Source organism: Scomber japonicus, chromosome 10 (genome assembly GCF_027409825.1).
Source record: "Scomber japonicus isolate fScoJap1 chromosome 10, fScoJap1.pri, whole genome shotgun sequence".
In the NCBI taxonomy this organism is placed as follows: Eukaryota; Metazoa; Chordata; class Actinopteri; order Scombriformes; family Scombridae; genus Scomber; species Scomber japonicus.
This window is the reverse complement of record NC_070587.1, coordinates 10586723-10613711: the sequence shown is the minus strand read 5'-3', so window position 1 is coordinate 10613711 and position 26989 is coordinate 10586723. Positions and strand designations below refer to the sequence as shown.

The following is a 26989-nucleotide window of genomic DNA, read 5'->3' as shown; positions in this document are numbered from 1 at the left end:
AATCAGAGGGGGAGGACAGAGTGTCAGAGATGAACTCAGAAACGTGGAAAAATGAGTGGGATACATCCAGTTTGTTTCCAGCATTTTAATTTCTGTCTCAGTATTTCTCTTATATAATTTGATCACAGATGACACAAATCTCAAAATTCATGCTTATTTCAAATGTACCTGTTTTTCTTTTATGTATTTGGCTGTATGTATCTATGTACTTTGTCTCTTTTAGCTTGTGCAGCTTATACATTTCATTTTTCAGTACCATTGATCGGGGCTGCAACCCATGATTACTGTCATTACTGATGAATCTGATTATTATTTTCTTAATGCATTGATCTATAGGCTATGTAACGTTTTAGAAAACAAGAAAAAGTCCATCACAATTTCATAATACCCAGGGTGATGTCTTTAAATTGCTTTAATTGCTTCAAATTGTTTAAACAAACCCAATGATATATTCCGTTTATATGAAACTGAAGAAGCAACAAATCCTTTGTGGCCTAATCATTCTAGTAGGGCTGTAACTAATGATCGCAGCCCTACTAGATGACATCATTATTACTTTGTTTATAAAATGTCAGAAAATAGCGAAATTGCTGGTTATTGATTCAAACATGATACCTTTAAATGTCTTTTTTCATCTGACCAACAGACCAAAATCCAAAGATATTTAGTTTATCATGCATGAAAAAGCAAAGCATTCAATTATGACATTTGAAAAGCTAAAAGCAGCAAATATTTTGGCGTTTTTGCTTAAAAAGTTGTTTTAGTTTCTTTTGTGTATTTCATTTTATATTATTTTGACATTTCACATTTTTATTAGGGATGTCCCGATCCGATATTGATATCGGAAATCAGTCCGATATCAGCCAAAAAAGTGAATATCGGATTTTATCGGACTGAATCTAAAAACTCCGATATAAATGCTCCGATATAAGCTGTCCATTTACCGCTCCAGCACTTCTATAATAATAGGTGACTCTGGTTTGATCACACTCCAGCATGCACAGCCCACGTGATCACAACAACGATAACGTGTGTGCCTGCAGCAAGGTGTAGTGATGTCGGCTGTGTGGAAGTATTTTACTGTAAACTCGGACAAAGACGTTGCAGCTAAATGCAACATTTGTCAGGCGCAAGTGTCCCGTGGAGGGACAGAACCGGGAAGGTTCAATACAACCAACCTCATCGCACATTTGAAAAAACACCACAAAAAAGAACATGAGGATTTTCGCGTGAGCAGCAAGGCGAAGCAACAAGCCTCTGGCTCGCTTCAGCAACCCACGCTGGCCGAAAGCTTTGCAAGACGTGACAAACTACCACGGGACAGCAAAAAGGCAATGGCCATAACAGAGAAGATAGCCCAGTTTATTGTGCTTGATGACCAGCCCCTGTCGGTGGTGAGTAATGTCGGGTTTAAACGCTTAATGGAGCACCTCGAACCTCGCTACATTATTCCTAGCCGCCACTACATTGTAGATAAAACTATACCCCAGATGCACGAAGAGGTTAAAAAGTGTATTGCTATTATTATTTGTTTTATGCTCTTGTTATTAGAGTGATATGTTTATTGTGTTTACACTCTATTCTTCAGTGAAGACTAAGAGTAATTACTACATTGTTTTGGGCACAGTCAGTCAGTGAAACTGGAGCTGTGTGAACTCTTAACTTAGAGCAGTTGGACAGTGGACAATATTGTGTTGTTGTTGTTGTTTTTGTCCCTGCCCACAGTTGTTTCCAACATATGCTGACAGTAAAAAAAATAACTGGAGTGAACTTGAATTGTTTGCACTTTAAAATTTAATTTATTCTATTCAATTGTATAATGATGTTGGTAACCAGTGGTTATTTTGCACTTTAAATATAACATTTTGTTTTTATTGGATTTGTTGAGGTAATACTCTTTTATTTATGTTGAAGGTTAAAATTTATGTAACCAATTGGTTAATAATAAATGGGTCAGTTTTTCCTATACCTACTGTTGCTGACTATTGTTTTCTGTTATATCACTACAACATCAGTAACAGTAACAGTAACATCACTTTATCAAGCCTTTTCTAACATTCCACACAACAAAATAAGGAATAAATATATGTATGATTCGTGCCTATATCGTATCGTATTGATATCGGTATCGGCCAGTACTCAAGGCTACAATATCGGTATCGTATCGGAAGTGAAAAAGTCATATCGGGACATCCCTAATTTTTATTTTATTATTATTATTAGGTTTCATCTTAATTTTTCCTTGCCTGTTAATGTTGATATTTTGTGTCTAAGGATTTCCTTGAGCAATAGATGTTTCATCTCACAGTTGTTAGTCAGTCAGTGTTTGTTTTCCTTCAGCCTCTAAAATAGCAGGTTTGAATCGTTTGAATTAGGGCTGGGGCGACGCGTCGACGTAATCGATTACGTCGACGTAATCGATTACGTCGACGCAAAAACTGTGCGTCGATGCGTCGTTTGAAAACAAAAAACGAGTAGCGGTAGAGGCAGCAGCAACGCACGTGAGTCAGTTGACTCTGATCAATGTAAAAAACGAACTCGTAATTCTGTACCTACCACATCAACGACATCTGAAAGGCTTTTTTCAGTTGCTGGAAACATTGTCACCAAAAAAAGGGTAAGCCTGACTGCTGAGCATGTTGAAATGCTAACATTCCTCCACTCCAATGCATGACTACATCATGTCTTGGATTAAACACACACACTACACACCGTATTCTAGAGTGAAAAGGCAGAGTGTATGTTCCTATGAATGAAGAGCAGTTTATCCTCTTAATGCACGCTGTTCCTCTTACGGGACGGGACGGATGTTAGGAGGTAGCGACACGTTCTTCTGAATGTTTTAAACACCAACCCTTAAACATATATATTCATGCCGTGCATTGTTAGAAAGCTTAGATTGTCCTGATTCATTCAAGACCACTCACAAATTGTATGGTTGCTCACAGCCGTAATAGTATTAGTAATTAGCTCGGCTAGCCACTCAGCTAAAGTAAGCTAACAGCTATAATGCTACATACCTTCAAAGTCTTCCCTTTATCCACAACGATCATCTTATGACTCAGGACTTTCTGTACAGCTCGCCAAGTATCCATTCTTGTGAAATATGAAACCCGTTTCCTTCTAACCGAAATTCTTTCCTCAATATGTCAACATGTATTTAGTCCAACACGTAACGTAATAACACAAATAACAAACCATATACGGTCCGTTTATGTAATTTCCTGACCTGCACGTCCATCTCAGAATACACGTGACTAGATGTTTACGACCGTGAGCTCCTCCTGCTTCTGACGACACCACTCACAAGCCAATCAGTGCTCAGGGTTAGGCAGCATGTGCCTCCAAAGCCAATGAGGACATGTGACCAACGACAACGTGGCTTTGATTGACAGCTGTTCCAGCCTATGGAAATATTCGGTGAAATGAAGTTGATAACCTTTTAGCCAATAGTCTGAGGTTTCCATCGGTGTATGACGTATGACGCTAAGCTATCAGTTTGGCGGGGTTCTTATATACAGTCTGTGGTTCAGGCCAAACTATGTGGGATCAGTGCTGCTCACAACTTGGTCATGTCGTTTAGGCTAAAAACATAAAAAATAGGGGCGTGTATTAAGAGGTTGTATTTTGTTGGTTTAAAAATAACACTGCTGCTGTTTATATTTCATTTATTTTATGTTGATAACATTTTCTTGATTCTTGCACATCTCACAACAGTTTTATTTATTGAAAGTATTTTATTTCATTTTATTTTTTGTTAAATGCCACCTCTGGTGTCAGATTGCACTATTGTTTTCATTACTGGAATTTTATTTGGGAATTTGGTAATTTTTGGTTAAAACAATAAAAATATGTTGGAATGAAGAAATGTGTTTTTTCAGAGATTTGAGATACATAAATTAGCATATGTAAATTGCTATATAAGGCAAATAATGGGAAAATAATCGAATCGAATTGAAAAAATGAATCGTTAGATTAATCGATGCATTGAAAAAAATAATCGCTAGATTAATCGATTACAAAAATAATCGTTTTGCCCAGCCCTAGTTTGAATATGACAACATTTGTACCAAGTTAACAGTAAGCAACCTGTGTTCACCTTCAGGCTGAAGGTGTGAGGTAACTGTGAGAAAAGATGCACAGGAGCGAGCAGATGCCAGAGAGGCAGGGAGTGAATAGTGGGAGAGGAAGGAAAGAGGAGGCACAGAACAGTTGTTTTCACTTTATGCGTCATGTGTCTCTCAGTAAAACGCCTCCCCTCATGTGTGGTGTTGTGACAGCTCTGCCCAAACTTGACCATCCCACAGATATGACTACAGTGTGCTACAGATGATGGGACGGGGGGAAAAGAGGGCAGAAATTAAGTGAGAGATTGAGTGAAAGTAACCCAAAGCTACAAAAGACTGGCAGTTGGTGAGAAGTGCAACATAGCAGAGGAGAATAGACAGAGACAGACAGAAGACACGAAGAGAGCTATAGAGACAGAAGGGATAGCTGTAGAGACATTCAGACTGGTTGACTCATTCTTATGATGTCACATCTTGTAAGAAGTGTGTATCGAACTGTGCTGACGTGCTCCAGCCGGCAGTGATGAGTAATGCCATGGTTCAAAGGCTTTCCATTCTTAATACACATGGATAGCCAGATCTCAAAGCTGGCGGAGGGCAAACAAAGAAACTTAATAGCACAGTATGATTTGATGCTCTTGAATGATTGAACTCAGATTTGACAAAAGTCAGTTGTTCTTTTTTTAAATAATGTCAAATTACTGACGACTGCAACTTTTTAGTGTCATCATAGCAGCAGATGACGATGATGATGATAATGTGCTCTCATTACAGGCAGCCTCGGGGCAGACACAGAGGAGCGGTTGGTGGAGCATCTCCTAAACCCAGCCCACTACAACAAACTGATCCGTCCTGCCACTAATGGCTCTGAGTTGGTTACTGTGCAGCTGATGGTGTCGTTGGCCCAACTCATCAGTGTGGTGAGTATGCACTTGCTTATTCGAATCTGGGTGCACCTTTTACAGTCTACTAATTAGATCTAGAAAGCATTTGTCAGGTGCAAAAAGTGCACTAATGCTGACTAATGCTCTTCCTGCTGGATACATTCACTTAATTTGATTTTCTAACTCTGTAAAAGTGGAGCTGTGAATGAAGTTGACTTTAATTATGTAAATCCCAGGAAATTTCAAATCAGTGAGGTAAACAATTAGTCCTTGGCCACAGGCCTGATTTTTTATAGAATTCATCATTTTTATAGAAATCTTTTCAGGGCCTGCATGGGTTCTCTGTGGGTATTCCAGCTTCCTCCCACAGACCAAAAACATGCAGGTTAGGCTAATTTGTGACTCTAAATTGCCCGTAGGTGTGAATGTGTGTCAGCTAAGATTGGCTCTAGTTCCCCCTGCGACCCTCAAGAGGATAAGGACAAATGAATGAATGCTTCAAGTCACTCAAAAAAAGCAACCTTTAAGTCCCCATCCACTCAAAAATGTGTTTATTATTATTGCAAAGGGTTGTTTGAGCTTCACTGTGAGGAATGATGTGTGTGCAGAGTTTGTTTTCACATTCATCTGCTTTAGAGGGAAAGTGTCTTTGCATTCAAGTGTCACAGTGTGTCAGGATTAAGGTGTGTACCTATGAGTGGGGTTTGTGACATCAACTGGTTTGGAGCCAATCATGGTCCAGTATACAACTTAGACAAGTGTGATGTGGAAACTTGAATCCTCCAGTGCACAAACACTGTAAAATAACTATACATTGAAGTAAGAGACATCTTGTGGCTAGCAGTTAAATTGTGAAAAGTAAAACATTTGCTTATTCATTAATTCAGAGTTTTTGAGTAAGACAGAAGGAGTAGATGTAACTTAAAGGTTTTCAACAAGACAACACAACTTATTTAAGTGGAAAGACTAATAGACACAAATTATTATTCAAAGTGGAGTATTTTTATGTCTTAAAATATACCTGGATCTTCAGTGTTTCCACTGAAATCTATTAGTTTAGCTATATAGTTAATGGGACACTCCACGGATATTAAACATAAAGATTGGTTCAGGTGGCATGAAGAGTACTACTCAGTCTCTAACAACACATTTATAATACAACTTGTATTGTTATGGAGCAGCTTTCTAAAGTCTGATAAAAAACAAACAAACAACGACCCTGTGATGTCATCATGGTCTGGACTTAAAAACTGGTGGAGTTTGAAAGATGCAGTGATTTACTTGGTCTGATAAAATAAGCTATTGACCTGCATTATGAAACATGTAGGATCCAGTATTTTTGAAGCATGACTCTGCCAAGGTATTCAAAGTTAAGGATGTCTCAGCTTTGCAAAATAGATTTTTCATATATATGACCCCAACTTGTTGGAAGTGCTATACTGAATTTCTGGATTACCAGTTTAATCACACGGTTTATTACATACATGTCTTCTTCTTCTGCAGCATGAAAGAGAGCAGGTGATGACCACAAATGTCTGGCTAACACAGGTAAGACACCACAATCTTGTCCTCATCTTACCGACCTGATGTAACCAACATTCATGCGTGTGTGAGTGTGTTTTTTTGTGAGATGGTTTATTTTAGTTTTCACAGTGTGACTGCCAGATCAGTGGAAGTGAATCACATGCCACGAGGGTCTTGGACAGTAGTCACAAATGTGACTTACTGTAGACAGGCATGGACAGTGAATAATACTCTCTCAATGATGCACTATACAGTATACATGCTGATTTACATTATATAATCAAATGTCGCAGTGTTATCATAGACCAGTAGACCAACGTGTATGAGCAGTGGTCCAGTTACTGGGGGGAGAAATGCATCTCTGTGTTCCATATGTTTCTCTGGTGATGCAGCTGGCAGAGTCTAATCCTGCTTCTGCTCATGTGGAGCTGCAGCTCTGAGAACAAGCTTGGTGTCAGACACAGACAGTAGAGAGACATCAAACAATTCACATACGCGAAAACCCCAAATCTGACAGGGGAAATATGTGAAGGGAGTTGAATTTTATGAACAGGAACCACAGGTGTATTTTTTAAACTCAAAACACAAATAACAGATATTAATAAAGCATATTGCACAAATACTGTACCGCTATCACACAGTTGGTGAAGTGGTCAGTTATTAAGTCAGTGATCGGTCAGTGATTTTGGATGAGACCTCACCCTGCGAAACCTGTAAATAATGTGACTCTGACTGCACTGTGACCCTCTTCTACATGACTGGCTCTTACAGCTGGGGCCATAAAATGGTAAAACATGTGGGTATACACATTTACATAAATGAGATATAAAAAATGCGCCCACCTACATGCAAACATTATTCAATATATGTACATGCATTTGAGGGCAGGTGTTACAACACACATATGTTCAATTTGGACATACACTTAGATGAAAGAGATGAGAGTTGTCGAAACAGCCTTTGGTGTATAATTTAACCACCATGGACGCTGCATTTATTAGATTAGTTTGATGTATTTCTCTGTCCCATGTTCACACAAACACAAATACACTTGCACCTGAGCAAGTTAGGATTTATGACATGTAACAGAGCGTAGAATGGCCATCAGTGCTCTATGGATCCCTTGCTAGTGATAAACAGGGGAGCCAAGGACAGCTGTCCTGAGCCAAGACAAACTGTAATGACCATAATGCATCACAGTTACTGTAGACGACCTAGCATGGGAATTACAGCTCTAACATGGTCATAACATAGAAGAGCCAGACAGAGCTGCTGTTGCAGGTCACTGAGGCTTTAGTGTATCAATGTCAATGATTGACCCACAACATGGAGAACAAGATAATGCCCATCTTTTTAAACAAGGTTACATGGAGGACACATGCTTGCACAACACACACGCAGAGGAATGGCCTTGCTGAAGATGGCATTTTAATCATGCTGATTGGTTTGTGCCTGGGTGTGTTTAAAAGACCATTCAGGGTCAGGGCTGACATGAGCGCATCTCTCACTTTCTATTAGGCTTATAGTTAAAAGTATGATGTAAGCTTAAAGATGACCGACAGCACAGGATGTTCCCTAGGCTTCCGTGGCTTGTGATGTGTTAGATTGACCACCGACTGACCGCCAGACAGACAAAAGATGGATAGACAGACTCCTCTCCTCTCTGCTCCTCTCAAGATGTCTTCTTGCTGCTGTGTGATTGGTGCATGAGTGACTAAGCATTGTGTTTTTATTGGTCCTTAGGAGTGGCAGGACTATCGTCTGACTTGGGTCCCTGAGGAGTTTGATGGAATGATGAAGGTCAGACTGCCCTCAAAACACATCTGGCTGCCTGACGTGGTGCTCTACAACAAGTGAGTCACTCACTCACCCTCCTGTCCTCACTTCAGAAGTAGACACATAGGCTCATGGATGCATGCCTGCTCATAAACATGCATCACAAAAGCACATGTAAGTGCCTGCAGTTCTCATGTTAAAATGATAAAGCTTTAAAACCAACTCCCTGGTGCTTTGATTCAGCTGCCACCGTTGTAAGTCACTTTGGATGAGAACATCAATTAGATGCCAGAAGTATAACTGTGTAATACATGCAGGCCTGCTACGCATGATCTGATATGTCGACTGTAATATACTCATATAGCTAATGCTACATTACTATACCTCCATGTCTTGAGAGACACTTCAAAGATAGTGTCATCTGCACTACACAACCAGGTAGATAAGTGAAAATACACTACTCATACAGTAGATCTATGCAGTAGATATATAAATGTACAGTTTGTACAGTAAATCCACAAGAAGGCACTACTTTTTTGACTTAAAAATGTGGGATGTTCATTTGGTTTATGTGTATTGATGCTAGATAATAAAACTTTCTTTGCATTTTAATTTATAGTCACTTTCAGTGAAGAAGCTCTGTATGCTACTTGTACAGTAGCAAATGAGGTTACAAGTTACCAACTAGCTGATAAATAAAGTGAAACATTTGGCAGTTGAAAAGGCCAGATATTTCCCTCCAAAGTTGGTGAAGACCAAACCAGAGCCAAAAGGAGAGTGAGAAAATGAATATTGTTGTTACTCCATATCTGCTGGATGTATAAATAGGCAACTGTTTGCTAACAAGTTTTGCCTTAAAATTAAAGGTGACAGTATATAATTTTTGTGTTCATGACTTGTTTCTTCTTCCCCCAAGCGGCCAAAAAATTAGTTAAAGGTGACATATATTATATAATGTCAGATGTTAGACAAAGTAAAAGATTCAAAAGTTGGTGCCCTCTGTCTGTTCCACAGCCTTTATTACCATGGTTGTTGCAAAGGTTGTTCGCATTGTCCACTCGCATATTTCGGAATGGATTCAGGCTCGAACATGTACAAAGTTTACATTTTGAGTAAAGCATGGGAAAAAGAAATTAAATCTGACGACTATTAGCCTCTGGAGCCAGTGTAAGATGAATCAGGAGTTGAACTTTTGAACTTTAAATCATGTGCATGTTATGTCTTCATGTGAGCACAATATAGACAAAAATAATTAAGTTCTCAAAAGTAGATTCTGACACATGGGCGATCTACAAGACAGAACCACTAGAAACGGTTCATAATGCAGGACCCAGTTTAATTGCAATTGTACTTTAAGTGCATATTCCCTGAAGAACTTTTCAATTAGTTAAAGTACTAGAAAAAATATATATAGTGGGACTGTGGCTTTTGGGGAACCCTGGGGGGTCCAAAGTTACCCAAGTTATCCACTTTGGTAATCCAGCTGGGTAATACGGGGTAAATATTACCATATAGCAAATAAATGCAAAATCACAGGTAAAATAACACAACTTTCAACATGCCCAAAAATAGAAAATTCCTCAACTTGATTGTTAGTTTTTAATTAGAGGAGGTTTGAGCCAGTTAAGGATGCTGCAGGCCACTTGTCTTAATGTAATGGAAACTGAGTGTCAGCCTACAGTATGCAAATCAGCTCACCGGAGCCCAGTGATCTGTCTGGCCTTCTCCTCTTTCCCCTCTTCCGTCCTGGCTTAACGATAGATTAAAAGATCTCTGACCCACCTAACACTAGATAAAATGATCCTGTTAATCCAGCGCACCCCAGATCATTATGTTATCCACTGAGTCTTCTCCACTGCTTCAAACTCCTGTCAATCACCTAAACAAGAAGATTAGCTCTGCATACAGCACTCCAGCACAACAGCTACTGATTTTGAAGTCTCAATTTTATTATTTTGTAACAAAATTTGCAGGAGAGATCATGTTTCATAGAGTGTCCTTGCGTAGGTGGGTCAGTTGTGTAATCACAGTCCAAATGATCCTCTTGTGTATGTTACATTTGACAGAATTATCCATCATTAATTAGTTCTCCTGCCAAAATTTTGAGTTAAATGAAAATTCAATCCGCAGTTTTAATGTCAGCTGACTTCTGACTGAAGTGGCTAATTTGAGCTGTTTAACTCGACCCAGTCTGACCTGTGAGCCGTGTTTCCTGTCTAGACTCCGAGTTCATTCGATCTTACTTCCTTGCTTATTGTGTTTGTATAAGCAGGTGTGTGATCTTGCTGCCCTGAGACACCTTAAAGTCTCACAAGTCTCTCATGTGAGTTTGTGTGTCTTTCTGTCAGGTAGTGTGTTGTAGCTTTGTGTCCTTATGTGTGTATATGTATGTATCACTGAACTTGATGCCCGATAAAGGTAAATGTAGCTTGACCTCTGATGTACAGTATGTTGCTTTTCTTACAATTCAGACTGTGTGTGTGGGGGGGGGGGTGTGTGTGTGTGTGTGTGTGTGTGTGTGTGTGTGTGTGTGTGTGTGTGTGTGTGTGTGTGTGTGTTCTGGAGCTCTTTAATTGTATTACATAATGAGATGTGTCATGTTCCACTGTTCATGTGACCCAGTGGAAACATGGCCCTTACATCACACTTTTTTGTTTTTCTTTTACAAAATATTTTTGAGGACATCATCTCACACTCCTCTTCTTTCTCCTCTTTGTCTCTTTCCTGTTTCTCAGTGCCGATGGGGTGTACGAGGTGTCATTCTACTCTAATGCAGTGGTCTCCCACGATGGCAGTATCTTCTGGTTGCCCCCAGCGATCTATAAGTCAGCCTGTAAAATCGAGGTGAAACACTTCCCCTTTGACCAGCAGAATTGCACACTGCGCTTCCGCTCCTGGACCTATGACCGCACCGAGATTGATCTGGTGCTGCGTGCCGATGTGGCCAGCATGGATGACTTCACACCCAGCGGAGAGTGGGACATCATCGCCCTGCCAGGTCGGCGAAACGAGAACCCTGCTGACCCCACCTACGTGGACATTACATATGATTTCATCATCCGCAGGAAGCCTCTTTTTTACACCATTAACCTCATCATCCCATGTGTACTTATCACGTCATTGGCCATCCTGGTCTTTTACCTGCCCTCTGACTGTGGTGAGAAGATGACGCTCTGCATCTCTGTGCTGCTGGCGCTCACTGTGTTCCTGTTGCTGATCTCCAAGATCGTCCCACCCACTTCGCTAGATGTCCCTCTTGTGGGGAAGTACCTGATGTTCACCATGGTTCTGGTCACCTTCTCTATTGTCACCAGTGTGTGTGTGCTCAACGTGCATCACCGCTCACCCACCACACACACCATGCCCCCTTGGGTTAAACTGGTGTTTCTCAACAAACTTCCTGCTCTGCTCTTCATGCGCCAGCCCAGAAACAGCTGCGAGCGCCAGCGGCTGCGCCAAAGACGGAGGGCCCAGGAGCAGAAGGAGGGTGGGCGCAGCGGAGAGGCAGGGGCCTTGATGGTGGGGCTCGGGCTGGGCAGCGCTGGCGGGAATGGAGGAGGATCTTCCACAGGGGTGTTTGGCAAGGAGGACAGTGACCCTTGTACGTGCTATGTGAACCGGGCATCTGTTAAACAGTTTGGAGGGGATCTTGGAGGTGCAGGAGGGGGATCCATGGATGGTCTGAACAGGGTGAGGGAGAGCCGGGAGGGGGGCTCTGGAAACCTGCCACGGGGGAAGCAAGCAGGAGGCGGTCCTGCTCTGACTCAGGCCCTGCTGGCTCAAGCTTGTCCAGGCTTTGAAGAGGCTGTGGAAGGGGTGCGCTTCATCGCCAACCACATGAAGAGTGAGGATGATGATCAGAGTGTAAGTATTATATCACAATTTATATTATCAATAGCCTCATTTCTGTACGCAGCACATAGCTGTTTTTAGAGAAAAAACTTTCATAAATCCATTGTGCACTACCTGATCACAACCAAATGGCAGACAAAGTTAGCAACTAGCTGGTAAACACAGGGCAGAATTTAGCAGCTAAATAGCCAGATATTTCCCTCCAGACTTGGTGGACACTAGAACAGAGCTAAAAGCAGAGTGAATATTGGACTTACATTCTACATTTAGGTGGTCAGAACCTGACTCCAAATGAATATTAATGTTGTTGTTACTGCTGGATGAATAAATAAGCAATTGTTTGAGAACATGTTCCCAATATCAACTAAATACACCGATATCACTGGTGTATTTACAGCTTGCGAAAAAATTAACATGCCCTCTCTAGAGTCAGTGTTTAGTTTGTCCATTCTGGGCTACTGTAGAAACATGGCAGTGCAACATGGTAACATGGAAGAGGACCCACTCCTTATGTAGATATAAAGGGCTCATTCTAAGGTAACGAAAACACAACAGTTCTTATTTTCTGGTGATTATACACTTAAAACATATTCGTGAATATTACATTTCTGCCAAGTCTGTTCAGCTAGATACCAATAAATTGTACACACTGCACCTTTAAATGAAGTGAGTAAAAGTTAAGTATAATATACACTACATGCTGATGATTCTGCCAATAAATAATTGATTTGCTGCTCTGCAATTTCCTGCCAACACACACAATGTATTTGTCTGGCTCTACACCTTATTAAATCAATTATCTTATTTATGTGTGGATGACATCACACCATAAATCACTGTATTTTATGTGAACGTTACTAGCCATAAAAAGCATCACGTGCAGCACAGATCTGTGGTTTCAGTGCCATATCATGTATAGCTGTGCAGCAGTGCTGTTTGACTCTTCCATTTGAAATGCATGGGGGACTACGCCAGAGCATAAGCAAAGGAGACAGATCTGGTGACGCAATAACAGCCCACTGAATATTCAACATAGACATGTAATTATAGCAGCAGCATGACGTGTGCATAGAGAAGGCGTACAACTGGAAAGGCTCTGGCATAGAGGAACCAAGACAGCAGAGTGAGGGTGGCATCTTTTATCACTTTTCCTCACGGCATCTTAGGGGAACCAGGCTTCTCTCCTGGAATGAAAGAAGTTAACATGGGAATTAACAATCCTCTGTAATTCTGTCCATCATTGCCATAGTTACCATCCTGTCGCCATGCCGACCGCTTTTAAATCCTGCCTCCCTTGGCACAGTGCATGGTTCGCCAGCCCTCCTCCTCCCCTCCTCCCCTAAGTCATCATCACTGGGGTTACAGTGTCAGCACACCCTCCGCCTCTCTGCCCTCCATCACTCTCACGTCTCCCGTGTCCTTCTCTTCCTCCTTGACTCATGTCAAACCTCATCAGTGCTCTGTGGCAGAACGAGTCTCCGCTCACATTAACCCTTCACCTCCATTAACCCACTGCATAGCTAATGGCGGAGGGACGGATAGTGAGAGAATAAGAGGATGTTTGAGAGAGTGTGATTCTGCTCACCTTAATCTTTCTCTTCACCCTGTCCCAAACCCCTTTTGCTCCCCCCACCCCTCCCCCATCCACAGGTGAGCGAGGACTGGAAATACGTTGCCATGGTGATCGACCGCCTCTTCCTGTGGATCTTTGTGTTTGTGTGTGTGTTCGGCACAATGGGCATGTTCATGCAACCGCTCTTCCAGAATTACACAGCCAAGACTATCAACATGCCAGGCTGACCATTCCCAGACCACAAAACAGACTGACGGACAGCTCCCCCCGACCAGTCAGCACAGCAGGACAAGACTGGAGGTGGGGAGGAAGGGGGTGGCGGGTCAGGGTTTTATTGTGTCTATGGAACTGGAACCAGAACTGGAAATGAACAGCAATCACACCCATTAACTTTATAATAATGTTTTTGGCAACAAACAACAGTTTTTCTTGTATGAAGAAAAAGGAAAACACCATGATACTCTTACCTGCAGTTTTTCGTCCAGATGTTAAATGGACTGACCTCCCCTTTCTGGTGGAAAGGTCCTTCCCTGCTCTCCTGTTCAGCCAGTCAGGGGGCAAGGATTCTCTGATTTACTCCTTGCTGAACTTTGCGACAGCCACAAACACTCTCCTCCCGACGCTGACTGCTTATTTGACACATACATGCCCGCCTTCAACTACAAAAGACATTATCATTCACAATCTTAACTGATGTCAGTAGGAGCTAATCAGAAAGGGAAGGGAGGTTCATATTAAGGTTCTTATACATTTACTTTATTTTTTCAGAAATCCACCACATCAGTGAACTGATTCAGTATATTTTATCATAGCATAGCAGCTTACCACAGTATAGCATTGAGTATATATTATTAAGATTTCTCTATGTGTTAGCTCATGCAAGGGCCTGTTGCTGATAGAGAGGCTCTGGTGTGTTGTATGATTGTATAGATTAAACAAGAATGTGATATAAACTGTACTACACAGCCTGTGATGCGCACACTAACACATTATGTGTACAAGCGACAGATTGTGAAGGACTTCAATAAAATACATAGAGGATACTTATATTAAAGAAAGAACCAGGTTGCATTATTAGATCAGAGTCAAGAGGATAAAGTAATAGATTTTGCATGGACAGTTTTTTGCTTAGAGAGTTGTGCACAGTAAGTAGAGTATGGCAGCAGCCTGCTGTGCCAGAGTGCACAGCTGCAATGAGACAAGTCCAGCTACTGAGGAATCTGAACCAAGATGGTGGACAGGGCCTCAATGATGGACGGTGGACAGTAGAACATAATTTCTCCAAGAAGGAGTATCAATGTAGATGGGGCAAAGATCAGTATTGGAATATGTAACATATAAATCAAATCATATTGGTGGAAGGATGGGTATTTTATCATGAAATTAGATTACTATTTCACAAATGTTTATTTTCCGTCAGTGCTGTGATTATCAGATCAGAGCAAGACAGTGTCTCACCTTGTCCCTCCCTTCTTTAATTTCTAATCTCCTCTCCACTCCTCTCTTCTCCCTCCTCTCCTTTCCTCTTCTCTCCTCTCCTCTCCTCTCCTCTCCTCTCCTCTCCTCTCTGCAGTTGGTTTTGTAATCATCTATGTAATTTTCAGAGCATATGTATACATGTATGTGTGTATGTATGCGTATTCCATGCCCCAGTGCATTCCCACATCTGTCACACACAATGCTCAGAAAAGCATACGTGTGCCTCCCCCACTCCCTCTATTAATCTCTTTCCAGTCCTCCCTTATCTGCTCTTCCATGGACAAACACGTTTCAGACATTTCAGTCCAATTACAATAATAACAACCGTTTTCCATGATCCTCACCGGTCCTGTGACAACCGAGCAAGATGTGAAAGGCTTTTGCGGGCACATGGGGAATGTGGATTAATTAAATTTTCAATAAACAAGAGAGAATGACAACAGGACCAACTCTGAAGCAGTCATACCATGCAATAAGTTAACGATGCTAAATCATAAGCAGAAAAGATGACAGATGACCATAGACTGTATAAGACGCTTAATTATATGTTTGTTTGACATTATTATGATGTTGCAGCTAAGGAAGCAAGCAAGCAAGAGAGAGAGAAACAAAGGACTGTTAGTGTTGTTGATGCATTAGAAAGCCACTACAAATCAACTCAGTTCCAACTCAGTCACTGTCACTCTGTGTTTCTGAGTTTTCCCAGCTTTTTACGGTTGTGTGGACAAGTTTGCGGCTCAGCTCAGTTCTGGACTAGAAGCTGTGTGTCTCTATCTCTTTCTGTCTCTGGAGGATGTCATTACCCACAGGATTCCCAACAGATCCCAAACAAGTGTGATAAACCTATCAGAGACCTGTGAGAACTGTAGACTATGTCCACTCTCTTACTCTCTCTCTCTCTATCTCTCTCTCTCTCTCTCTCTCTGTCTCTCTGTCTCTCTGCTCTCTGTCTCTCTTGCTCTGACCTTTCCACTTTCCTTCCTTTCTTCTCACTTCCGCTCTCATTATAGCCCCCCCATCTTTCACCTCCTCCTTCCTGACTCCCAGATCTGCTCCTGCGCACACCTTAACCAGTCCAATAAAGGTTGTAGGTTCAGATTAATCAAAGTGTGGCATGTTTTTACTCTTTACCTCACGCACATTCACACAATTTACCTACAGACTGTTAATTAGGGTATTGCCCAAACTTCCCATTAATCTTACAACACAGGATAGAATGAAAGAAAGAAACGTTTCCTGGCTTTCTAATATTGAGGCTGCTTAACTTCCTTTTTATATAGTCACAGACACGCACACCTACACACTCACACAGTGCTTTTTTCCCTCTAGGAAATGGGACTTTTAAACAATCATGGGTGTAGAACTCAACCAAGGTCACCTCAAGTTCTCATTATTCTGCTGTAAAAACAGGAATGTAGGTACAGTCACTGCTGCTGGTATCTGCTTGACCTTTTTGATGAAATATGATAACTTCACGCTGCCACAGAAGTAACTGAACTACAGTCTCTTATATATTTCATAAATCCACTTCCATCCGTTTTTAGGATAAAGCTCTGTACCAGCATGTGCAAAGCAAATGGAAAAGGTAAATCCTGTCATGTCAAAACTATTGGGTTCAGTTTGAGGGCCAATTGCTGCCACCTGGTGACCAATCTGTGCTCTTACTCTTCTCTGCTGTAATAAAGTACAACCAACATGCTATTGTTTGAGTAAAGATCACATTTATTCTTTCCAGGGGGGAATTCCTCAGCTTGAATGTGTTACAAAATACATGAAAAGACAAAGAAAGTGAGATATATTCACATATTCAACAATGACAGGTGTTGAAACTTGAACATAAACTCTCCAGATTTTCACATTGCAATAAATACAGTTTGTAATGGACTGACAGGACAAATACACAAACACCAAACTTGTACTGCTCAAATTACTAATATGTGTGTGTATGTGTGTGTATTTGCGCAAGTGAAGTTTGTGATAGATGTCCTACTCAGATCTTCTCTCCTGTCTTGACTGTTTCCTCCCTGGAGTGTGTTGTTTGCAGTGAGAACATCTTTGAGTCGATGGGCGTGTTCACTTCTTCTTCTCCGTCTTTTCGTTGAACTCCAGGAAGAAGTCGTTGCATGCCACAGTAAGAGCTCCAACCAATATTATAAACTCAGTGAAATCAACCTCCCCGTCATTGTTGGAGTCCAGGTCTCCCATAACCTTGTCCACCGCCTCCTTATCCTGGGCATTCTGTGTGAATGAGGGAACAAAACAGAAATATAGTCTGGATATAGTCTAGATCTAAGTTATACACTTGAATCCTGTTTGTGCATCCTGTATCTCTAATTGTGCACAGGTGCTTCCTTACCCCCAGGTAGTTGCCCAGCTCTGCGGTAAGCATCTCTTTGAGCTCAGCCCGGCTCAGTGTATATTTGTCCCCCTCATTTCCAGAGTACTTATGGAAAGTCTGGATCATGAGCTGCATGGCGTTCTCCAGGGTGGAGGCATTCTCTGAGTTGGGCAAAGACATTCTGGAGAGGGACAGAGAGAGAGGAAGGGTGGAGGAGACAGCAAGAGCACACCATGTCAGTACTAAATCTGCTCTTTCGAGCATGGAGGAAAAGTCTGCAGCAAATCAATACAGGTTAAAGTCTCCCTGTCACTCTCTCTCACACAAACTCATGCACACATTTTCTTTTTTTAGTCTCAGTGCCAGACAGAGTGAGACAGACAGAAACATAGAGGCATGAACAAAATAACACACAAAGCTGAACCATTGGCTACAATACCCTCACTGACACAGCGATGAGGTGTCAAAGCATATTTATATGGTGACAGGAGAGGTATTTTGATAGTCAGAAACCTTGTAGAGCCCTGTAGCCAAGTTTGTTCTGTTTCCACATGTAGAGGGTTTCCTCCCTGCTAGTGGCCCTGATAAGATTTTGCCACAGATAAAATGATCCTCATCTGTTGTTGCTTTGCCCCAGCATGAGGACCTCTGGGAGACCGGACCTAGTCAGCAGCCGGACATGTGAGTCAGCTGATAAGAGTGAAACTCTAAGCTGGTAAAACAGCCGAACCAGTGGAGGAGATGTAACTGGGACACACAGAGGCAACCTGATCCGGCTTCTACTTTAGCCCAGCCGGATGGCATAAAACACCGGAGCCAGGTGTAAAGGTCCTTGCCTTTCTTGAACCTACATCACCTCTGTGAACTGTGAAGACTTTTCCTGGCTGTCAGTCTCTTAAACCAGTCTCTTCTCATGGACATAGTGTTTCAAATTTCCATGAATCAGCAGCATAACATTTTTAAAAAAGAAATGTTTTGCAAAGTTGATTGTTCTGATGTACAGATAAACAGGATCAATTTTATAACTCGTCAACATCAAGTGAATAGAACGTTATGTCTGTCTTTGCACAAGGACTTGCTAAGGACAGTCCACCTACAGCTATACAGACAAACAACATGCATTAGCTGCATCCCTAAAATGTACTTCTAAAAGTACAACTTCTGAGAAATGTCGAAACTCAGTTTTCAGAGGTGGAATCTGTCCACTACATCCCCCCATGTTTGCACCAGTTTTTGCTTCTTACCTGAGCAGAGGACAAGTGCTGGCTTGTAGGTCAGGTGCAGAGAGAGAAGGCAGTAGCGACTGATGGGGAGGATGAGGAGGACGTCTTAAATACATCCCTCACTCCACCCATCCCACTTATCTCACCCTCCTTCCACCTGTTAGTCCTCTCCTCTATCCCACCCCCCTTTCTCCTCTCCTCCTTCTCTGTTTACGCATCAGACACCTGCTATCTGTTGAATGGACACACGTAAGATCCATCTGTCCCCCTCTAGTATTGTCCGTCAGAGATGACGTATCGATATAAATTAGTCTACTTACAGCAAAACATTAAGTAAATTGAATAGCCTTAATATGACAACAATCCACACCACAACTTCCCTTGTATACTTGGTGTGGTCTTTTTATTCTTAGATGTCAGTATTCATACAGTAGATGTTGAGTTACTCCCTTGATACTGAGTGTAAATGGTGAGAAAAGCCAGACACACAATTAGTCTGTCCACACTCATATTTTTATGAGCTCAACTCACACTATACCAACAGCATTTCCTGCGCACAATAAGCTGTTGTGCATTGACAATGACATATCATTTACTACGTTACAGCTCGCTATTGCAATAGTGGATTGCCTGGCAATACTGTTGTGCAATCATTTTGTACTTCATGTCAAAACACAGACATGTAGGGAATGCTAAAATAAATAGTCTACCAAGACAAATATGAATAACTTGATAACCCTCCAAATGTGTCTGGTTTTAGCAGCAAAAAAGTGTTGGGATAGGACGTTTACTGGAGGACGGGTGTGTGTGTGTGTGTGTGTGTGTGTGTGTGTGTGTGTGTGTGTGTGTGTGTGTGTGTGTGTGTGTGTGTGTGTGTGTGTGTGTGTGTGTGTGTGTGTGTGTGTGTGTGTGTGTGTGTGTGTGTGTGTGTGTGTGTGTGTGTGTGTGTGTGTGGAGGGAGGTTCATGCATGATAGAGTATCTGAGGGATTATTGTAGCACCAATGAATGGAGCCATCACACCTGGCAGTCATGCAGAGAAATCCCCATACAAAACACACACAAAAGAGAACATGCTAATGCGTGGGCACAAACACAGACATGCACACTTTCACACACACATTCACACCTCAAGCTCCAAAACCTTTGAACAACTGTAGATTAATTGTAACAGGCAAACATACTTGAACTAGCTCAAGACATATATCCACCAGGCTTAAAGCAGTACAGTGGATACAGTGAGAACCCGAGGGCATGAAAAGAAAATGAGGAGCATAAATGAATGACAGAAATACATCTAAGTATGCACACTTGAATGAATGATCTAGACGATCATACTTAAGAAAGCAAACAACATCAACACTAATGAAATGCATGTTTGAAGTTCCCATCATTGTAAGTCTATCTACTTGTTTGTGTGTCTTTGCTGCAATACAGTATATTGTGTCAGTGAGTGGGGTAACACCGTGTGTGTGTGCACTCCTTTGTGCACCATATGTGTGTTTGTGTGTGTATAGTGTTGCAGAGTGGAGGATCGTGCACAATAGGAAGCGTATACTGTATGTCAGGATCTGGTTGCAATAGTTGATGCACCTAAAGGCTGCTGAGTTTGACCAGTCAGGGATGTCACAGCTAAATTTAGCAAGTGTTGCTGGAAGCTATGGGAGGAGCGGGTATCATATCAGCAACGCCTGTAGGACAATGTCACACCACATCAGGGAAACCACTGTATAAATATAGCATTTCTGCTGGGTTTTCCAACATCTTAATGGAGGTTAAAAGGTCATTTCAGCAATTTATGTAAATGCAAATGCAACTGAAATGATGAAATATAAACAAAAAACTTCACACAATATGGTTTTAATATAAAGCATTTATTGTTTTTGAAAATAGTATCCTTTGCATTATCAGTATAAAACAGACACGCCCAGCCATGAGTCCTTCAATGTGTCCTTGACAGGAAGTAGAGATCAACATAGTGCGATTGAATAAAAGGTTGATCTGGACAGACATTTAGATTTGTGTTCAGAGCATTTTAAAACAGATGGAGAAATTAAATGAAAATTATAATGGACTGTTCTGATGATGAAAATGTATACGTGATGTCTGAAACACTTGGAAATGAGAAAAGATACTTAAAAAAGGCAGAAAAAAAGGCTGTTAATTTGCTGATTCACCAAACTTCACAGGTTACATGTTGGGAGAAGCATCTATGATGATGCTGCTGCGTTGGATCCACTCTTCCTTTGACTGAGGGAGTTGGCCACGTAGCCAATCAGAGTGAGGTATTCCTGGAAGCTGACCTTTCCGTCGCTGTTCTCATCCAGTCCTTGCTGCATCTCCTTAACGGCAGAGGAGCTGTTTGTGTCCTGAACAAAACACAAAGGGACAGACAGAAAGGGACAAGGAATACTAAGTCATGATATGGTTTCTGTCTACAAAACAATAAAGAATACATTATAATATAGATGATTTGTGTCACACACTACAATGAAGGGTTATGGAAAGCAGCAAAAAGTTATGTAGATTCTCACCTCCATGATGCCACTAAGCTGTTTCTTTACCAGTTTCTGAAAGGCTTTCCCATCTAGGTTCTCCTTCCCTCTGGCAGAACTGAGAAATGTAGTCACCACTGTCTGAATGGCTGCCTCCATATCTAAAAAGAGAGGAGGCAAGGACAACAAGCAGAAAGAAAACTGAGTGTATGATGTGGCAAGGACAGATATGGCCATATCTTAGACACTCAGACATCATGACTTAAGGTACAGTACTGTTGAATTGAATTAATTTTAAAATATATTTGAACTTGGCCTTGGGTGGATGACATTTTCAGTTCACATATCAGTTGTTTAATACATTTTGTTGGATTGTAGAAAAGAGAAATGCACAGTATAACCTTGGAATACTTGTGCCAAGTCAACTGATGGAGATAAGGGATTCATAATTAATTCTGTGCAATCGTATAATATATGATAATGTATTAAAATTGAATGATGTCAAAAATATTTCACCTAATTCAAAATATCTATGACTGAAATAGTGAAATAACATGCAAATAATAGTAATGTACAAAGTAAAATTGTCTTAATTGCTATTTAAGTCAAAAATGTGCAGTGATGAAAATGATACGTATATAATAATTATACATAATTACTGAGTGTTGGTTAATCACATCTTGAAATGTAATTTGAATATGACATGTTTGCATTTGCCCCTTAAACATAAACATGTGAGAAAGGTGAGACACAGGTGATGTCAGCATAGAAGAGGGCAAAGGAGGGACTTGGCCTGGAGGCCTTTTGAGGTAAACAGAGCGAGAGAGGGAGTGATGGAAGGCTGAAGAAGAGGGGAGTCTCTGAGGTAAACACAATGGGAGCCGTGATCTCTGACGGTGGATATCTGATCCCCAGAAGCCAGCGGGAGGCCACAGGTTCAGATTACTGCCTGCTGCCTGTCTGCTGCAGCAAACATCCTCTCACACACTGTAGGAATACTCTGCATACTGTGCTCAAGTATGAGCTGAAAGACAACGCCTGGCTTGTCAGGCAAAGAGCAATGAATTAACCCAGCATGAATGCAAACATCCAACGCAGTTTTTGTTGAGAGAATCTAAGAGTGATGTGAAGTTAATCTTCGGTGGAACATTTGAGGCATGCAGGTTTAAGTTTGTTGTGTGTCTGTTGGTTCATTTCACTCAATACTTCTTTCCAGTTGCAGGGAGGACATGAAGAAGAACATCCTTTAATTAGATGTCAAATATATTAAAATAAAAAACAATAGTTGTGTCTCATTTTAACATGCCTTTCTTCTTGCCAATTCTACACAAGTTTGTATTTTGTTATATATTCACAGAAAAGTGACAAAAATTTAGTATGAATACTAAAACTTGTTCACATCTTACAGCAGAAAAATCACAATTATAGATAATAAAAGTAGTGACAATGATGTTATTAGTACCACATGTGCTTTTGCTTCTAAGACAAGTCAAAAAGCAATCCACAAATAAAACCGAGGCTTTACACAGCTGCAGAAAATTCAAAGAAATTGTGGGTGGTGGCAATGAGAGTTCCAGGAGACTAAAAGGAACAAAGAAATATTCAATTCCTTTTAGCTCCTGTTTGTGAAGTCTAGTTAACACCGTTTGATTGCATGATTTCAGACTTTCAGAACAACTTCAAAAAGAGTACACCAAGACAATTAGTATTGATTCTAATACATACTGTATGTTATTGGTATGCAGTGTGGCTTTGGGACACAGGTATTGATTTCTTGTACAATGGGTTGAATAAGCAGTAGATGATGCATACGACGTCATGTGGAACTGGGACACGGATAATGTTCGTGCATACAGTTAACTTATTTAACTCAATAAGTTTTAAATCATTGAAAAAATACTCTTGAATCAACCTAATATGTTTTCTTCCCACAAACATGCTGAATTACCTTGTAAACATTCTTAATAATAACATCAGGGGTCCAGAATTTATGAATATGCAAATATTTCTCATCTCAGAAATGGACACAAGATGGCTCCTGCTTCACTGAAAAGTGTATTCTCAGAGTGTCTGTGTGCACTGAAGTTTTAACATCACACTTGCTTAGGCTGCATATTTTACCACAACTGGTTTGTAAACTAGTTGGGATGTCACAAAACCATGCTTGTACATTCATGTCTTAAACTCAGGGCAGCAGATGAACATGAAAATAGCCTTAGTGTCAAACTCTGAACATACATCATTCTGCACAGTCAAACCATCCAAGTGAATGAACTGTAAGAAAAACACTTTTTCAGTGGAGGGGGGCTTGTTAAGAAATAAATTCAGCCTCCAGGGGCGTCTCTGTGTTTCTGCTCCCTTGTAGCTTTTTGTTGTCTCAACAAACAAGAATTCCAAGGCAACTGCTCTCAAAAAACCCCTGCAAAAGGCATGAGCAAATGCTGCCAATACTTGAGTTGATAAGTATCACAGCAGCAAGGAGCAAGGCCTTGCTGCAGGATTTCCAGTGAGTATGGGAAACTACCATGAGGCAGGGGTGGCCACGGGACAGGTAATGATGATGGGTGCCTGGGGTGATGTTGTTAAGTAACCGTAGAAGCTGGTAAAATCTTCCATCTGACACAGATGTCACACCTCAGTGATCACTCTATGCATCTACACTGGGACAAAGACAGACACACACACACACACACACACACACACACACACACACACACACACACACACACACACACACACACACACACACACACACACACACGTCTAAAGAAGGGCTATGCCAATTAGGACTTCTGTTGCATTAACCTAATTACCGGGTGAGTGAGAGCAGAACACACTCGTGATCAGGCACCCAAACCCGGTATTCTGTTTCATGTCTCCCATTCATACCAACACAACAACACACACGCACACAGACACAGACAAACACACACACACACACACACACACACACACACACACACACACACACACACACACACACACTTTTCCTACAAACAAGTGAGCATCTGTCATCAGCATGCTGTTCATTATTATTTAACGGGTAACTATAATTGTTCCAACACCTTCCTTTAACACCCTCTGCACAACCAACAGCAGCACAGCAGCAGGCAGTCCAGTGCCTGTGTGTGTTTTTGTCTGTGTAGGCCATATATCAAAACGCCTGACAGGCCACCATCCATTAGTGTCCCTTCCGAGTGTAATGAGATGAACATGAAACCAAGAAGGCTTCGGTCAGAACTGGAGACATAAAGGCCACAGAATTACAAATGGGTAGAAAGGAACATGTAGTAGAGTTTGTCCGATAAGAGCAAGAGTCGGCCTGGCTGGGAGTGTTTGTGTGTGTGTTGAGTGCACATCAGGCTACCGCTTTTGAGCACATGTGCTGCATTGAGATTCAGAGCGTGGAGATAGTGATTACGGTGAATCAAGGGTAATGAATGCTTGTGTGCGGCCCAGTGTGTTGTTTTATTTGTATTACAGGTCCTTTCGTGGCATGTTGACTCTCTTGATGCTTTTTACTGGAATTTGGCACTAAGTGGTTCATGACCACTTGGGATTGTGACTCCTTAAAACAAAGCAATGTGTAGTTGTGACTCATCATCACTTATTTTTGGAGGCCAGGAGAGACAGGACTATCCAGTGATTCATAAGGGATGAAACAAAGGTTGGAGGAACATTCAAAAAAGAAAAAATATATAGGTACATTGTATATATATATTTGAGTAAGATTATGTTTTTTCTCCTTTCCTGTACAGTGTCATATCTCAGACCTTTTTTGTCGATCCACAGGATGGGAATTAATTAACTAGTTTTGAATGTGGTTATTTCATGTTTATGTAAATGACATGTCAAACTGAGGAGTGTTTTATGTGGCAGAATTCAAGACTAAATGATGTGGTAAATGTTGTAGTTGCTGTCTCTGTTCCTACCTCATCCATAGCCTTCTCAGTATTGTCATTTGTTGTTTGTTTGTTTTTAGCATCATTTTTTATCTGTATGTCTCATTTTTATCATGCTCTGCCTGCAACGTTTTATGCTGCAAACACTTCAGGCGGACCAACCTGGTTAACTAGAGGCTTAATAAAAGCAAATAAAATGTCTTTGTGCCATGACCTGAATGGACTGCATGTGAATTTATGTGCATGGGACTTCCCAAACTAATCAAATGAAACATGAATATTGCTCAGACGTTGGTGAGACGGTACAGTCAGTGTTGCAACAAGAAGACAAGTACAAACCAGTTTACAGGTTAGTCACATAAGGCCACCCAACCCCACCCAACCCCACCAACCCACCTTTCTCCACCCTTCTCCACCCCGCCACATGGAACAGGCTGACCAACGATGTTATATCTCATGTCAGGCTGTCAAGTTTATGACCGACAGACCACAGACCACAGAGGTACTAGCACAGGGTCGTTCATGAGCATTGATTAATCCCAGTGACCCAGTGATCAGCTCCACCCTGCTCATGTTGTTGGCACTGGGTGTGACTGACTGACTCACTTCCTCCATGAGCATGTTACCTGTCATCACCCAGGTCCCTATTTCTCCTCCATTAACTACACCTGGATGAAGCCATTCGAGTCCCGCTACCGGAGTCTTATCATAACGTTAATAATTTAGACTTGATCAGAGCCAAATCTGACCGCCGCCACAATGATCACAGTATGTCTGTTTAACGGGGCGATCACGGTCTCGGCGCATATGCCAAAACTGGAGCACCGTGCGTAACGGAGATGTCAGGGGCTTACCCGCGTCTCCACATTTACATTTAGCCTGAACTAATCCTGACAATTTGTAGAGCGAACAGAGGCAGGACTGACACACAGCAAATAAATAAATAAACGTGACTCGGGACTCCGGTTTCCCTGGAAGTGTAAAGGGATTGGGGTTAGATTACCAAGAAGGAGAACTCGATCCATGGCCACCCAGTTGAGCAGTGACAACAGAGACGCTCGCAAATGATACAAAATTGATGACATAGTGGAGGAAATAAACTAAACAGACAATTTTCTAATGTGCCCAGAAAAGAGTCTGGACCCATCAGTGTAACAAACTAATGAACCATAAAGTCCAGACAGCACAGAGAGTTTAGACAAAGTTTATAATCAGAAAGAACCAGACTTACCGTTAGGTCAGGGAACAAAAAAAGGTAAGAAACAATTTCAGCAACTGCGCTCCTTCTGTCTCAATGATCCTCCTCCTCAGCCTTTGGGCTAGATTAACCAGCTACACATATCTTTTCCGTGATTTAACTTCTGACTGCAGCCAACTTTTTTTTCATTGTCCATAGGGCGTGTGCCTGGGAGAGGAGGAATGTGGAAAGAGGCGCAGCTTGAGCAACAGCAACAGTTTTCAGCAACATTTCCGTTGTTCAAGAAAACTGAACAAGTCTTTATAGTGGAGTTTAACATATATTATCAGTTTGATTGCCTGTCTGTTTATACTTTAATATTTCATCTGTTTTTCCTAATATACTCTCTCAACGTGTAGAGACAAGCATGCGCTCATGTGTAAATACGTGTGTTCAAAGTTTCACAACAGAGATGTGCTAATGCCACACCTTGAAACTTCATTTGTGCAAGCAGTAGTGTTCACTAGATAGGACACTTTTTGAACAAACTGACAATGAAGGCCTGTTTTTTGTTAGCGTTTGATTTTATTACCACCTTAAAACATTGAATCTTACTCCACCAACAACGCGCCTGTTTGTGTCCTGGAAAGAGGTGTGTTTTCCAAAAAAAATAGAGGAGCCAAGAATATAAAGTGCTTAC

General features: G+C 41.3%; 3 protein-coding genes across 3 annotated transcripts; 1 reads left to right on the top strand and 2 right to left on the bottom strand.

Moving 5' to 3' along the window:
- The first annotated feature begins 4834 nt into the window (after positions 1–4834).
- chrnb2 (cholinergic receptor, nicotinic, beta 2) lies at positions 4835–13903 on the top strand. The gene is made up of 5 exons (XM_053327803.1): positions 4835–4987; positions 6455–6499; positions 8219–8328; positions 10987–12115; positions 13754–13903. The coding sequence occupies exons 1-5, from the start codon at positions 4958–4960 to the stop codon at positions 13901–13903; spliced, it is 1464 nt and encodes a 487-aa protein (XP_053183778.1). The 5' UTR covers positions 4835–4957.
- A 3199-nt stretch (positions 13904–17102) lies between these two features.
- On the bottom strand, positions 17103–18757 carry s100t (S100 calcium binding protein T). The gene is made up of 3 exons (XM_053326841.1): positions 18738–18757; positions 17512–17674; positions 17103–17393 (listed from the first exon to the last, which is right to left on the bottom strand). Exons 2-3 carry the CDS (start codon positions 17671–17673, stop codon positions 17229–17231), a joined length of 327 nt encoding a protein of 108 aa, XP_053182816.1. The 5' UTR covers position 17674; positions 18738–18757; the 3' UTR covers positions 17103–17228.
- A 1819-nt stretch (positions 18758–20576) lies between these two features.
- Positions 20577–26514, bottom strand: si:ch211-105c13.3 (uncharacterized protein LOC325758 homolog). The gene is made up of 3 exons (XM_053327098.1): positions 26344–26514; positions 21250–21371; positions 20577–21084 (listed from the first exon to the last, which is right to left on the bottom strand). The coding sequence occupies exons 2-3, from the start codon at positions 21367–21369 to the stop codon at positions 20926–20928; spliced, it is 279 nt and encodes a 92-aa protein (XP_053183073.1). The 5' UTR covers positions 21370–21371; positions 26344–26514; the 3' UTR covers positions 20577–20925.
- Between the last annotated feature and the right edge of the window lie 475 nt (positions 26515–26989).